We start from the raw sequence: 15059 nt of genomic DNA on the forward strand, positions 1-15059 counted from the left end.
GTCTTCTAAGCAAATAAAGGGTGGGTGGGTGGGGCCAATACTTGTCAAGATAAGACTGATTTTACCAAGTCATATACCTTCTACCCTTCATTTTCTTAGAGGGTATATCATTTGCTAAAATCAGTCTTATCTAAGCAGGCACTAGTTCTCTAAGAAAATAAAGGGCGGGCGGGCGGGCGGGGCTAGTGCTGGCCAAGATAAAGCTCAATTCAAGAAATGGTCCGAAAAGCTAACAAAGTGATAGGGAATAGGAGAGAGAAAATTTGGACATGATTATAAGAGAAGAATGATGATATTTGATGGTTTGATCAAAAGTGTATTTATGTACGGAGCTGAGATTTGGGGATGGAGGGAACATGAAGAAATAGAGAGAGTGCAAGAAAAATACTTGAAATGGACATTGGGATTGGAAAAGTATACGCCGGGGTATATAGTGAGAGAAGAAACAAAAAGGGAGAAAATCAGAGTGGAAGCGGGTAAAAGGGCGGTTGGATTTGAAGAGAAGTTTAGTGAGAGAGGTGATTGTAAAGTATTGCAAGAATGTTGGAAAGAAATAAGAAAGGAAGGTGGAAAACATGTTTGGAACGAAAGAGACAAGTATGTGAAGAAATAGAGAGAATGAGAGAAATGGGAAGGAAAGAAGAACTGAGTGTAAGAGATAAGGATATAGATAAGCAAGAACGCAGATCGAGAATATCGGAGTCTAGATATAATGCAGAGTGTAGAAAAATAGTAAAGGATAAAGTACCAAAGTACAGAGAGAGAGTACAAAGGAGAAAAAAATGATGGCGAGATTTAGGTGTGGAAATGAAGAGAAAGAGAATAATTTTTGGATGGATGAAACTGACAGAAGGTGTAGGATATGTTGAAGGATTAAGAGAATCGGAGGGCTGAACTGGATGAAAGAAGTACAGAAGATAAGGGAAGTAAGGCAAAGGGTGGACAAGCAGAAAGAATAGAACTAATTTATTAGAATTAATTTATTAAGCCTGTAAGGCAAATAATAAATTAATACTACTACTATATTTTGGTTCCAACAAGATGATGTTCCGCCTCACGCTTGTTGTTATCCACGGTAACTATAATTTTGGGGCTTGGAAGCAAGAACAACCAGAACTGGATGAGAGTCGAAAATTTCTTCCCCCACTTCCATTCTATTCGTAGCCTTTACCACGTTCCTCAACTCAAATTGGGAAATTAAAAATTGGAAAATTGAGAAATCGAAAAAGTAAAAAAGTAAAGTCGAAAAATCGTAAACTTAAAAAACTGAAAAATTGAAAAGCAAAAACCTGAAAAACCGAACAATTAAAGAATTGAAGAATTGAAAAATCGAAACTTTGGAAATTCGAGAAATGGGAAAATAAAAAAATACTTCAGAAATCGGAAATATTTAGAAATCGTAAAATTGAAGAGGAGAAAAATTGGGAAATCTTATTATTGAACCATCCGAAAATTGCGAAATCGAAAAATTAAAAAATCGAGAAATCGAAAAGCCGAAAAATTCGAAAGCGTATTTAATAAACCTACCTGTACTTGGCTAAGATAAAACTGATTTTGGCAAATCACATACCTTCTCAGAAAATAGAGGGTGGGTGGGCGGGGCTAGTATTTGATAAGATAGTACTAGTACTAGTAGATTTTTTCGATATTCAAATTTTCAATTTTTTACTTTTCGATTTCTCAATTTCATTCTTCGGTTTCGTGATTTTACGTTTTTTTACTTTTCAATTTTCTTATTTTTCGAGTTCTCGACTCGATGTTTCAGTTTTTCAACATTTCGATGTTTCAGTTTCTAGGTTATTGGATTTTTCAATTTTTCGACTTCTCGATTTTTCAAATTTTCGAATTTTCGATAGCTCGATATTCGAATTTTTTTAATTTTTGGTTTTTCAACTTTTCGACTCCCTATATTTTTTTTATGCTACTTTTTAACATTAAAATCGCATTTATTCGACAAAATTGTAAGATGACATCATCAACAAAATTTATGAACATAAACTAAAATATTCTAATTTCATTTTATTATTTTATCCGTGAAAAAGCATCCCGTACAATTATTTTATTTGATGATTTGGAAGGGGCTTGGAAGCAAAAACAACGAGAACTGGATAAGAGTCGAAAAATTTTTCCCCCATTCCCATAATATTCGTAGCCTTTACCACGTTCTTCAACTCAGCGTGGAATTCCTCTTTATACAATTCAAGATCTTCTTGGGGGATAGTTTTCATGAAAGGATTTATACCCAGAGCCCACTCTAAAACCAACTTTGTTTAAATTGAAAGCACCACCTAAACACTCACTTTGAAACTCCGCAAAACTTTTATGCACGGAAACTCGTTTACTCTCTTCAATTTTAACCCCGACAAAACCGACAGTGTTTAACAATTGGGTAACCGTCTCGACAGAATTTTTGCAATTTCTGTATGGAAAAATGTTGTGCTTGAAACTAGAAATCATACTAGAATATTTTTTATTTTCCACTAGTTTATCATAAACGTCGCATACGACATGATCAACGACAAGCGTCACCAATAAACTTCCTCCAGGTTTTAGCATAGAATACACATTTTCGAAAGCTCTTCTACAACGATACGTTTTTTTAATGAGGAAAAGTCGTCAAGTACGTACCTCTGATCCGCCACCCAATGCAAACAATAAAAAGAAAAAATGTGGTCGAAATCGCTTTGGAACCGAGAGGGAAGGTTTTTTGTTGCAATGTCCAAACAAACGAACTCAATTTTTTCGTTTTGTCGACATTTGCTTTCAGCGATGAAGAGCATGTCTGGATTGATATCCAAGGCCACGATTTTTTTAAAATTTGGTGGGATTTTTGGAAGGAGGACGTCGAAAAGGACGGTACCATCGCCGGTACCCACGTCCATGATGGTTTCATTGGGCGACCATTCCGTGAACGACAAACACGAGTTTAAAATGTCGGTGGCGTCGGACTTCTGTATGTCGTTGTTGTTTGAGTATATATGAGCGTCAAACCCGGCCATTTTAAACGGGAATTCTTCAAAAATGATAGTTTTAGTACTCACTAGAGTAGTCAAACTACGTTTAAAGACAGTTTTTAAGCGACGTTAGTTATAATCTTATTTACAGGTAAAAAAGCGTTTGATAAAAATAATGATATGTTATCTATGCTAAAATTCGTTGTAGATGCATCTACAATGAGCTAAAAATTTTGCTTTAGTTTTAGTCATGAATGTTTTCGAAGAAGTAAGTTTCACAACAACAATAAATATTTCAGTTTTTGTGCTTCGTTTTTACAGTTTTCTTGCAACTACGACGAGAAAAGAGAAAGAATTAACGACTTCTCCAACCGCACCATGGACAAACTTCGTCACTTTCTTCATTTCATCGAGAAAATCGGCCTTGTATGTACAAATCGACTTTCTTCGTGGGGATTTTCGCCAAAAAAGGGTTCACAATTAAAGCCCACCCTGAAGCAATCTCATCATCAAAATCCAAAACAACAAACCTCTTAAAACTTACTCCCATATTCCGAAAAGCTCTGATGAAAGAAAGGCCTCTCAAAGTAGTTATTATTTAGATGCTTTTATTTACAAACATATTCGATGTCTCAGTTTTCAAATTTTCAATTTTTCGATTTTTCAGGTTTTTGATTTTTCAAGTTTTCGATTTTTTAAGTTTGCGATTTTTCGATTTCGATTTCCCAAGTTTTCAATTTATTAGTTTCCCAATTTTTGGATATTTCATTCAATTTTTCGATTTTTGGTCGCTTCCACTTTTTACTTTTTGGACTTTCAATTTTTCGTTTTAACTTTCCATTTTTAAAATTGTAGGTTTTCGATGTCATGGATTTTCAGTTCTTCTCTATTTCAATTATCCAAGTTAAGGAATTTTCGATTTTCCAATTAATTTTTTAATTTTTCGATTTTCCAATTTTTCGATGTTTCGAAATATAAATAAGCCAAATTCTAAAAATCGGAAAGTTAAAGTTGTAAAAATTGATAAAGCCAAAGTTTGAACAATCAAAATGTCGAAACATCCGACTCTCGAAAAATCGAGGTTTCAAAAATTGAAAAATCGAAAATATAAAAATTCAGAAAATTGAAAAACTAAAATATACGTAGAAGAACTGAAAACTCGAGAAATCGAAAATTCGAAACATAAAACACTAAAAATTGAAAAATCTAAAGTTTAAAAATGAAAAATAGAAAAATCGAAACATCGAAAAATCAAATAACCGAGAAATCTAAAAATCGAAACATTGAAAAATTCTAGAACTGAGACATCAAGAAATAGAAAAATCATAGGATCGAGAAATCTAGGAGTCGAAAGGGGAGAAGAAAAGTTAAAAATTGCAAAATCGAGAAATTTTGAAAAAGAAGAATTGGAAAATTTTAAAACCTGAAAAATTAGAAAATGGAAAAGTTAGAAAATTGAGGAATCGAAGCAATAAAACAGTCGAAAAATTGAAAAATCTAAAGTTTAACATAAAATTGAAAACCCAAAAAATATAAAAAATCCAGGAGTCCAAAAATCGAAAAGTCGAAAAATCGAAATGCTGAAAAATCCCAAAACTGAAAGAAATCCAAAAAGTTGAGAAATTAAAAAATTGGAAAATTGAGAAATCGAAAAACTAAAAAAGCAAAGTCGAAAAATCATAAACTTAGAAAATTCAGAAATTGAAAAATCCAAACCCTAAAAATTCGAAAAATTGAAGAATTGAAAAGTCGAAACTTTGGGAAATCGGGAAATGCAAAAATCTAAAATTTTAAAAATCGAAAAATCGAAAAATCTAAAGTTAAAAATCGAAAAGTCGAAGAATTGAAATATCGAAAATTCCCAAACCTGAAAGAAATGTCCAAAAATTGGAAAATTGAGAAATCGAAAAACCAAAAAAGCAAAGTCGGAAAATCGATCGAAAAACTGAAGAATCGGAATTTTGAGAAGTCGAGAAATGGGAAAATCAAAAATATCTAGATAATTTAGCAACATCAAAATTTAAAAAATTGAAAAATAGAAATACTGAAGAACTGAAAAATCAAAAAATCTAGAATTTAGAACATTGAACAATTAAAACATCGCAAAATTGAAAAATCGTGAAATCCAAACATCAAAAAATCAAAAATTAAAGATTGGAAAATCTAAAATTTAAAAATAGAAAAACTAAAAACCCAAAAATCGGAACATTGAAAAATTCGAAAACTGAGACATCGAGAAATCGAAAAATTAGAGAATCGAGAAATTCAGGAGTCAAAATGCGAGAAGAAAAGTTAAAAATCGAGAAATTTTGAAAAGGAAAAGTTGGAAAAACGAAAATTTAAAAATTCGGAAAATTAAAAAATTGAAATATAAAAGAACTGAAAACTCGAAAGTCAAAAAACCTGGAATTTTAAAAACTGAAAATTAAAAGTTGAAAAATTGAGAAATTTAAATTTAAATTTAAAAAAATCAATAAATTGAAAATGAATCGAAAAATACAAAATTTCAAAACCGAAAAAATGAAAAATTAAAAATCAAAAAAACGAGAAATCAAAAAACCAGTTGTTAAAAAATCGAAATACTATCCCAAAACTGAAAACAATATCCAAAAAATTGGGAAATTAAAAAGTTGGAAAATTGAGAAATTGAAAAACTAAAAAACCAAAGTCTATAAATCGTAAACTTAAAAAATCGAAATATTGAAAAAAAAAACCTGAAAAATCGAACAACTGAAGAATTGAAGAATTGAAAAATCGAAACTTTGGGAAGTCGAGAAATAGGAAAATAAAAGAAAAGTTACTTCAGAAATCGGAAAACTGAAAATTTGAAAACGTCAAAATTTGAAAAATTGAAATATCGAAATATTTAGAAATCGTAAAATTGAAGACAAGAAAAATTGGGAAATCGTATCATTGAATCATCGGAAAATTGCGAAATCGAAAAATAAAAAAGTCGGGAAATCGAAAAGCCGAAAATTCCGAAAGCGTATTTAATAAACCACAAGTTCCAGTACTTGGCTAAGATAAGACTGATTTTGGCAAATCACATACCTTCAAAGAAAATAGAGGGTGGATGGGCGGGGCTAGTATTTGATAAGGTATAACTGATTTGGCACTTTTTTTATTTTAGAACATTTTTCAACTATTTTCGAAAATTAGCTAAAAACATTTTTTTGTAGATTTCGATATCCAGAAGTAATTTTCGGTCCAGTTTCTTCTTAGTTTCCACTCGCACTCGACAGAAGAACGTAATTAGAAACGTAAGAAAATGGAAGGTGGGTGGGTGGGCGGGGCTAGTATTTGACAAGATAGTACTAGTACTAGCAGATTTTTTTCCATATTCGAATTTTCGATTGGTTTCATTCCTGTTCAGTCGAAACTGAAAACTCCAGAAATCGAAACATTGAAAAATTCCAAAACTGAGACATCGAGAAATCGAAAAATTAGAGGATCGAGAAATCCAGGAGTCAAAAGGCGAGAAGAAAAGTTAAAAATTGAAAAATTTATAAATCGAAAAGTTTTGAAAAGGAAAATTTGTAAAAACGAAATTTTAAAAATTCGGAAAATTGAAAAATTGAAATATAGAAGAACTGAAAACTCGAAAATCGAAAAACCTAGAATTTTAAAAACTGAAAAATTAAAACATGAAAAGTTAAAAACTGAGAAATCGAAGAAAACAGTCGAAATATTGAAAAATCGAAATTTAAATTAAAAAAAATCAATAAATTGAAAACTTGAAAAATACGAAATTTCAAAAACGAAAAAAGAAAAGACTAAAAGATCAAAAAACGAGAAATCAAAAATCTAAAAACCAAAAATTTCAAAATTGAAATGTAGGAAGGTTAAAGAATCAAAACTGAAAAATTGAAACATCGAAAAATTGAAAAGCCAAAAAGTAAAAAACCGAGAAATCATAAAACAAGTAATCAAAAAATCGAAAAGTCGAAAATCGAAATGTTGAAAAATCCCAAAACTGAAAAAAATATACAAAAAATTGATAAATTGAGAAATCGAAAAACTACAAAGGAAAGGCGAAAAATGGGAAGCTTAAAAAATTGGAAAATTGAAACATCAAAAACCCAAAATTGAAAAATCGAAACTTTGTAAAGTCGGGAAATGGGAAAATAAAAGAAAGATTACTTCAGATATTTGAAAACTGAAAATTTGAAAACGTCAAAATTTGAAAGATTGAAAAATCGAAATATTTAGAAATCGTAAAATTGAAGAGGAGAAAAATTGGGAAATCGTATCACTGAACCATCGGAAAATTGCGAAATCGAAAAATAAAAAATCTCGAAATCGAAAAGCCGGTAAATCCAAAAGCGTATTAATAAACCACAAGTTTTAGTACTTGTCTAAGATAAGACTGACTTTGGCAAATCACATACCTTCTAAGAAAATAGAGGGTGGGTGGGCGGGGCTAATATTTGATAGGATACTACTGATTAGGCACTTTTGATATTTTAGAACATTTTACAACTATTTTCGAAAATTAGCCAAAGACATTTTTTAGTAGATTTCAATATCCAGAAGTAATTTTCGGTCTAGTTTCTTCTTAGTTTCCACTCGCAGTCGACAGAAGAACGTAATTAGTCACGTAAGAAAATGGAAGGTGGGTGGGTGGGCGGGGCTAGTATTTGACAAGATAGTACTAGTACCAGCAGATTTTTTTCGAATTTTCGATTGGTTTCATTCCTGTTCAGTCGAATTTTTTAAATTTTTGAGTTTTGGAATTTTTGATTTTTAAGTTATTCGATTTTTCAACTTTTCGGCATTTCGATTTTTAAAATTTTCGTTTTCCCAAATTTGAAATTTTCGATTTTTCCATTTTTCGATTTTTCGATTTTTCGACTTTTCGACTTCCTATATTTTTTTATACTACTTTTTAACATTAAAATAGCATTTATTCGACAAAATTGTCAGATGACATCATCAACAAAATTTATCAACATGATTTGGTTTCAACAAGACGATGTTCCACCTCACTGCTTACATTCTATGAACTAAAATATTCTAATTTCATTTTATTATTTTATACGTGAAAAAGCATCCCGTACAATTATTTTATTTGTTGATTTGGAAGGGGCTTGGAAGCAAAAACAATGAGAACTGGATAAAAGTCGAAAATTTCTTCCCCCACTTCCATTCTATTCGTAGCCTTTACCACGTTCTTCAACTCAGCGAGAAATTCCTCTTTATACGATTCAAGATCTTCTTGGGGGATAGTTTTCATAAAAGGATTAACACCCAGAGCCCACTCTAAAACCAACTTTGTTTAAATTTAAAGCACCACCTAAAACACTCACTTTCAAACTGCGCAAAACTTTTATGCACGAAAACTCGCTTCCTCTCTTCACATTTAACCCCGACAAAACCGACAGTGTTTAACAATTGTGTAACCGTCTCGACAGAATTTTCACAATTCCTGTACGGAAAAATGTTGTGCTTGAAACCAGAAATCACACTAGAAAATTTTTCATTTTCCGCTAGTTTATCATAAACGTCGCCGATGACATCATCAACGATAAGCGTCACCAAAATACTTCCTCCAGGCTTCAGCATGAAATACATATTTTCGAAAGCTCTTCTACAACGATACGTTTTTTTAATGAAGAAAAATCGTCAAGTACGTACCTCTGATCCGCCACCCAATGCAAACAATAAAAAGAAAAAATGTGATCGAAATCGCTGTGGAACCGAGGGGGAAGATTTTTTGTTGCGATGTCCAAACAAACGAACTCGATTTTTTCATTTTGTCGAGATTTGCTTTCGGCGAGGAGTAGCATGTCTGGATTGATATCCAAGGCGACCAATTTTTTAAAATCCGGTGGGAGTTTTGGAAGGAGGACGTCGAAAAGGACGGTACCATCGCCGGTACCCACGTCCATGATGGTTTCACTGGGCGACCACTCCGTGAACGACAAACACGAGTTTAAAATGTCGTTGGCGTCGAATTTCTGTATTTCATTGTTGTTTGAATATATGTGAGCGTCAAATCCGGCCATTTTAAACGGGAATTGTTAAAAAAAAGACAGTTTTAGTACGCACTAGTGTAGACAGACTACGTTTATAGACAGTTTTTAAGCGACGTTAGTTATAAACGTATTTACAGATAAACAAGGCGTTTGATAAAAATAATATGTTATTTATGTTAAAATTCGTTGTAAACGCATATACACTGAGCTAAAAGTTTTGTAATCAATTTTAGTCATGAATGTTTTCGAAAAAGTAAGTTTCACAACAACAATAAATATTTCAGTTTTTGTGCTTCGTTTTTACACTTTTCTTGCAACCACAACGAGAAAAGGGAAAGAATTATCGACTTCACCAGCCGCACCATGGACAAACTTCGCCACTTTCCTCATTTCATCGAGAAACGACTTTCTTCGTGGAGATTTTCGCCAAAAAAGTGTTCACACTTAAAGCCCACCCCGAAGCAATCTCATCATCAAAATCCAAAACAACAAACCTCTTAAAACTTACTCCCATATTCCGAAAAGCTCTTATGGAAGAAAGGCCTCTCAAAGTAGTTATTATTTAGATGCTTTTATTTACAAACATATTCGATGTCTCGGTTTTCAAATTTATTTTCAATTTCAATTTTTCGATTTTTTAAGTTTGCGATTTTTCGACTTTTCAATTTCCCAAGTTTTCAATTTATTAGTTTCCCAATTTTTGGATATTTCATTCAATTTTTCGATTTTTCGTCTTCTCCACTTTTTACTTTTTGGACTTTCAATTTTTCGTTTTTAACTTTCAATTTTTAAAATTTTAGGTTTTTCGATTTCATGGATTTTCAGTTCTTCTCTATTTCAATTATTCAAGTCAAGGAATTTTCGAATTTCCAATTTATTTTTTAATTTTTCGATTTTCCAATTTTTGGATATTTCGAAATATAAATAGGCCAAAATCGAAAAATCAGAAAGTTAAAGTTGTAAAAATTGATAAACCGAGAGTTTGAACAATCAAAACATTGAAACATCCGAATCTCGAAACATCGAGGTTTCAAAAATTGAAAAATCGAAAATATAAAAATTCAGAAAATTGAAAAATTAAAATATACGTAGAAAAACTAAAAACTCGAGAAATCGAAAATTCGAAACATAAAACACTAAAAATTGAAAAATCTAAAGTTTAAAAATGAAAAATAGAAAAATCGAAACATCGAAAAATCAAATAACCGAGAAATCTAAAAATCGAAACATTGAAAAATTCTAGAACTGAGACATCAAGAAAAATCATAGGATCGAGAAATCTAGGAGTCGAAAGGGGAGAAGAAAAGTTAAAAATTGCAAAATCGAGAAATTTTGAAAAAGAAGAATTGGAAAATTTTAAAACCTGAAAAATTAGAAAATGGAAAAGTTAGAAAATTGAGGAATCGAAGCAATAAAACAGTCGAAAAATTGAAAAATCTAAAGTTTAACATAAAATTGAAAACCCAAAAAATATAAAAAATCCAGGAGTCCAAAAATCGAAAAGTCGAAAAATCGAAATGCTGAAAAATCCCAAAACTGAAAGAAATCCAAAAAATTGAGAAATTAAAAAATTGGAAAATTGAGAAATCGAAAAACTAAAAAAGCAAAGTCGAAAAATCATAAACTTAGAAAATTCAGAAATTGAAAATTCCAAACCCTAAAAAATCGAAAAATTGAAGAATTGAAAAGTCGAAACTTTGGGAAGTCGGGAAATGCAAAAATCTAAAATTTTAAAAATCGAAAAATCGAAAAATCGAAAGTTAAAAATCGAAAAGTCGAAGAATTGAAATATCGAAAATTCCCAAACCTGAAAGAAATGTCCAAAAATTGGAAAATTGAGAAATCGAAAAACCAAAAAAGCAAAGTCGGAAAATCGATCGAAAAACTGAAGAATCGGAATTTTGAGAAGTCGAGAAATGGGAAAATCAAAAATATCTAGATAATTTAGCAACATCAAAATTTAAAAAATTGAAAAATAGAAATACTGAAGAACTGAAAAATCAAAAAATCTAGAATTTAGAACATTGAACAATTAAAACATCGCAAAATTGAAAAATCGTGAAATCCAAACATCAAAAAATCAAAAAATAAAGATTCGAAAATCTAAAATTTAAAAATAGAAAAACTAAAAATCCAAAAATAGGAACATTGAAAAATTCGAAAACTGAGACATCGAGAAATCGAAAAATTAGAGAATCGAGAAATTCAGGAGTCAAAATGCGAGAAGAAAAGTTAAAAATCGAGAAATTTTGAAAAGGAAAAGTTGGAAAAACGAAAATTTAAAAATTCGGAAAATTAAAAAATTGAAATATAAAAGAACTGAAAACTCGAAAGTCAAAAAACCTGGAATTTTAAAAACTGAAAATTAAAAGTTGAAAAATTGAGAAATTTAAATTTAAATTTAAAAAAATCAATAAATTGAAAATGAATCGAAAAATACGAAATTTCAAAACCGAAAAAATGAAAAATTAAAAATCAAAAAAACGAGAAATCAAAAAACCAGTTGTTAAAAAATCGAAATACTATCCCAAAACTGAAAACAATATCCAAAAAATTGGGAAATTAAAAAGTTGGAAAATTGAGAAATTGAAAAACTAAAAAACCAAAGTCTATAAATCGTAAACTTAAAAAATCGAAAAATTGAAAAAAAAAACCTGAAAAATCGAACAACTGAAGAATTGAAGAATTGAAAAATCGAAACTTTGGGAAGTCGAGAAATGGGAAAATAAAAGAAAAGTTACTTCAGAAATCGGAAAACTGAAAATTTGAAAACGTCAAAATTTGAAAAATTGAAATATCGAAATATTTAGAAATCATAAAATTGAAGACAAGAAAAATTGGGAAATCGTATCATTGAATCATCGGAAAATTGCGAAATCGAAAAATAAAAAAGTCGGGAAATCGAAAAGCCGAAAATTCCGAAAGCGTATTTAATAAACCACAAGTTCCAGTACTTGGCTAAGATAAGACTGATTTTGGCAAATCACATACCTTCAAAGAAAATAGAGGGTGGATGGGCGGGGCTAGTATTTGATAAGGTATAACTGATTTGGCACTTTTTTTATTTTAGAACATTTTTCAACTATTTTCGAAAATTAGCTAAAAACATTTTTTTGTAGATTTCGATATCCAGAAGTAATTTTCGGTCCAGTTTCTTCTTAGTTTCCACTCGCACTCGACAGAAGAACGTAATTAGAAACGTAAGAAAATGGAAGGTGGGTGGGTGGGCGGGGCTAGTATTTGACAAGATAGTACTAGTACTAGCAGATTTTTTTCCATATTCGAATTTTCGATTGGTTTCATTCCTGTTCAGTCGAAACTGAAAACTCCAGAAATCGAAACATTGAAAAATTCCAAAACTGAGACATCGAGAAATCGAAAAATTAGAGGATCGAGAAATCCAGGAGTCAAAAGGCGAGAAGAAAAGTTAAAAATTGAAAAATGTATAAATCGAAAAGTTTTGAAAAGGAAAATTTGTAAAAACGAAATTTTAAAAATTCGGAAAATTGAAAAATTGAAATATAGAAGAACTGAAAACTCGAAAATCGAAAAACCTAGAATTTTAAAAACTGAAAAATTGAAACATGGAAAGTTGAAAAATTGAGAAATCGAAGAAAACAGTCGAAAAATTGAAAAATCGAAATTTAAATTAAAAAAAATCAATAAATTGAAAACTTGAAAAATACGAAATTTCAAAAACGAAAAAAGAAAAAACTAAAAGATCAAAAAACGAGAAATCAAAAAATCTAAAAAACAAAAATTTCAAAATTGAAATGTAGGAAGGTTAAGGAATCAAAACTGAAAAATCGAAACATCGAAAAATTGAAAAGTCAAAAAGTAAAAAACCGAGAAATCAAAAAACAAGTAATCAAAAAATCGAAAAGTCGAAAAATCGAAATGTTGAAATATCCCAAAACTGAAAAAAATATCCAAAAATATCGAAAAACTAAAAAGCAAAGTCGAAAAATGGGAAGCTTAAAAAATTGAAAAATTGAAACATCAAAAACCAAAAATTGAAAAATCGAAATTTTGGAAAGTCGGGAAATGGGAAAATAAAAGAAAGATTACTTCAGGTATTGGAAAACTGAAAATTTGAAAACGTCAAAATTTGGAAGATTGAAAAATCGAAATATTTAGAAATCGTAAAATTGAAGAGGAGAAAAATTGGGAAATCGTATCACTGAACCATCGGAAAATTGCGAAATCGAAAAATAAAAAAGTCGAGAAATCGAAAAGCCGAAAAATCCGAAAGCGTATTTAATAAACCACAAGTTCTAGTACTTGGTTAAGATAAGACTGATTTTGGCAAATCACATACCTTCTAAGAAAATAGAGGGTGGGTGGGCGGGGCTAGTATTTGATAAGATATAACTGATTAGGCACTTTTTTATTTTAGAACATTTTTCAACTATTTTCGAAAATTAGCTAAAAACATTTTTTAGTAGATTTCGATATCCAAAAGTAATTTTCGGTATAGTTTCTTCTTAGTTTCCACTCGCACTCGACAGAAGAACGTAATTAGACACGTAAGAAAATGGATATTCGAATTTTCGATTAGTTTCATTCCTGTTCAGTCCAATTTTTTAAATTTTCGAATTTTGGAATTTTTGATTTCTAAGTTATTCGATTTTTCAACTTTTCGGCATTTCGATTTTTAAAATTTTCGAATTTTCAATTTTTCGACTTTTCGATTTCCTATATTTTTTTATGCTACTTTTTAACATTAAAATAGCATTTATTTGACAAAATTGTCAGATGACATCACTAACAAAATTTATGAACATGATTTGGGTTCAACAAGACGATGTTCCACCTCACTGCTACCATTCTATAAACTAAAATATTCTAATTTCATTTTATTATTTTATACGTAAAAAAGCATCCCTTACAATTATTTTATCTGTTGATTTGGAAGGGGCTTGGAAGCAAAAACAACGAGAACTGAATAAAAGTCGAAAATTTCTTCCCCCACTTCCATTCCATTCGTAGCCTTTACCACGTTCTTCAACTCAGCGCGAAATTCCTCTTTATACAATTCAAGATCTTCTTGGGGGATAGTTTTCATAAAAGGATTTATACCCAGAGCCCACTCTAAAACCAACTTCGTTTAAATTGAAAGCACCACCTAAACACTCACTTTCAAACTGGGCAAAACTTTTATGCACGAAAACTCGTTTACTCTCTTCACATTTAGTCACGACAAAACCGACAGTGTTTAACAATTGTGTAACCGTCTCGACAGAATTTTCACAATTCCTGTACGGAAAAATGTTGTGCTTGAAACCAGAAATCACACTAGAAAATTTTTCATTTTCCGCTAGTTTATCATAAACGTCGCTGAGGACATCATCAACGACAAGCGTCACCAACAAACGTCCTCCAGGCTTCAGCATAGAATACATATTTTCGAAAGCTCTTCTACAACGATACGTTTTTTTAATGAGGAAAAATCGTCAAGTACGTACCTCTGATCCGCCACCCAATGCAAACAATAAAAAGAAAAAATGTGGTCGAAATCGCTGTGGAACCGAGGGGGAAGATTTTTTGTTGCGATGTCCAAACAAACGAACTCGATTTTTTCATTTTGTCGAGATTTGCTTTCGGCGAGGAGTAGCATGTCTGGATTGATATCCAAGGCGACCAATTTTTTAAAATCCGGTGGGATTTTTGGAAGGAGGACGTCGAAAAGGACGGTACCATCGCCGGTACCCACGTCCATGATGGTTTCACTGGCCGACCACTCCGTGAACGACAAACACGAGTTTAAAATGTCGTTGGCGTCGAATTTCTGTATTTCATTGTTGTTTGAATATATGTGAGCGTCAAATCCGGCCATTTTAAACGGGAATTCTTAAAAAAAAGACAGTTTTAGTACGCACTAGTGTAGACAGACTACGTTTAAAGACAGTTTTTAAGCGACGTTAGTTATAAACGTATTTACAGATAAACAAGGCGTTTGATAAAAATAATATGTTATTTATGCTAAAATTCGTTGTAAACGCATATACACTGAGCTAAAAGTTTTGTAATCAATTTTAGTCATGAATGTTTTCGAAAAAGTAAGTTTCACGACAACAATAAATATTTCAGTTTTTGTGCTTCGTTTTTACACTTTTCTTGCAACCACAAC

At 31.0% G+C, this 15059-nt stretch overlaps 3 protein-coding genes across 4 annotated transcripts; all 3 read right to left on the reverse strand.

Annotated features, from left to right (window-relative positions):
* Positions 1 to 1066: 1066 nt before the first annotated feature.
* On the reverse strand, positions 1067 to 9040 carry LOC135140794 (juvenile hormone acid O-methyltransferase-like). The gene is made up of 4 exons (XM_064071471.1): positions 8589 to 9040; positions 8261 to 8541; positions 8119 to 8213; positions 1067 to 1165 (listed from the first exon to the last, which is right to left on the reverse strand). The coding sequence occupies exons 1-4, from the start codon at positions 8957 to 8959 to the stop codon at positions 1067 to 1069; spliced, it is 846 nt and encodes a 281-aa protein (XP_063927541.1). The 5' UTR covers positions 8960 to 9040.
* On the reverse strand, positions 2055 to 8092 carry LOC135140770 (juvenile hormone acid O-methyltransferase-like). Its single transcript, XM_064071448.1, has 4 exons — positions 8012 to 8092; positions 2629 to 3013; positions 2301 to 2581; positions 2055 to 2254 (listed from the first exon to the last, which is right to left on the reverse strand). The coding sequence occupies exons 2-4, from the start codon at positions 2997 to 2999 to the stop codon at positions 2055 to 2057; spliced, it is 852 nt and encodes a 283-aa protein (XP_063927518.1). The 5' UTR covers positions 3000 to 3013; positions 8012 to 8092.
* Positions 9041 to 13666: 4626 nt separating the features above from the next.
* On the reverse strand, positions 13667 to 14800 carry LOC135140938 (juvenile hormone acid O-methyltransferase-like). 2 transcript variants are annotated; one of them, XM_064071688.1, is made up of 4 exons: positions 14395 to 14800; positions 14067 to 14347; positions 13819 to 14020; positions 13667 to 13764 (listed from the first exon to the last, which is right to left on the reverse strand). In XM_064071688.1, the coding sequence occupies exons 1-3, from the start codon at positions 14763 to 14765 to the stop codon at positions 13821 to 13823; spliced, it is 852 nt and encodes a 283-aa protein (XP_063927758.1). In that variant the 5' UTR covers positions 14766 to 14800; the 3' UTR covers positions 13667 to 13764; positions 13819 to 13820. The 2 variants fall into 2 exon arrangements, with proteins under 2 accessions (XP_063927758.1, XP_063927760.1); XM_064071690.1 differs by having other exon boundaries at positions 13667 to 13774.
* Between the last annotated feature and the right edge of the window lie 259 nt (positions 14801 to 15059).

Source organism: Zophobas morio, unplaced genomic scaffold (genome assembly GCF_036711695.1).
Source record: "Zophobas morio isolate AGI-343-1 ecotype UQ-CSIRO unplaced genomic scaffold, CSIRO_AGI_Zmor_V1 ptg000041l, whole genome shotgun sequence".
NCBI classification, from domain to species: Eukaryota; Metazoa; Arthropoda; class Insecta; order Coleoptera; family Tenebrionidae; genus Zophobas; species Zophobas morio.

What these genes read in the sequence shown, in the direction of transcription:
- LOC135140938 (XM_064071688.1), bottom strand. Translation starts at nt 14,765, where the DNA reads ATGGCCGGATTTGACGCTCACATATATTCAAACAACAATGAAATACAG. An exon ending in CATTGGGTGGCGGATCAGAG is followed by an intron (nt 14,348 to 14,394) that starts GTACGTACTTGA and finishes GTATCGTTGTAG; the next exon opens with AAGAGCTTTCGAAAATATGT. An exon ending in AAGTTTTGCCCAGTTTGAAA is followed by an intron (nt 14,021 to 14,066) that starts GTGAGTGTTTAG and finishes AGTTGGTTTTAG; the next exon opens with AGTGGGCTCTGGGTATAAAT.
- LOC135140770 (XM_064071448.1), bottom strand. Translation starts at nt 2,999, where the DNA reads ATGGCCGGGTTTGACGCTCATATATACTCAAACAACAACGACATACAG. An exon ending in CATTGGGTGGCGGATCAGAG is followed by an intron (nt 2,582 to 2,628) that starts GTACGTACTTGA and finishes GTATCGTTGTAG; the next exon opens with AAGAGCTTTCGAAAATGTGT. An exon ending in AAGTTTTGCGGAGTTTCAAA is followed by an intron (nt 2,255 to 2,300) that starts GTGAGTGTTTAG and finishes AGTTGGTTTTAG; the next exon opens with AGTGGGCTCTGGGTATAAAT.
- LOC135140794 (XM_064071471.1), bottom strand. Translation starts at nt 8,959, where the DNA reads ATGGCCGGATTTGACGCTCACATATATTCAAACAACAATGAAATACAG. An exon ending in CATTGGGTGGCGGATCAGAG is followed by an intron (nt 8,542 to 8,588) that starts GTACGTACTTGA and finishes GTATCGTTGTAG; the next exon opens with AAGAGCTTTCGAAAATATGT. An exon ending in TCGCTGAGTTGAAGAACGTG is followed by an intron (nt 1,166 to 8,118) that starts GTAAAGGCTACG and finishes AACGTGGTAAAG; the next exon opens with GCTACGAATAGAATGGAAGT.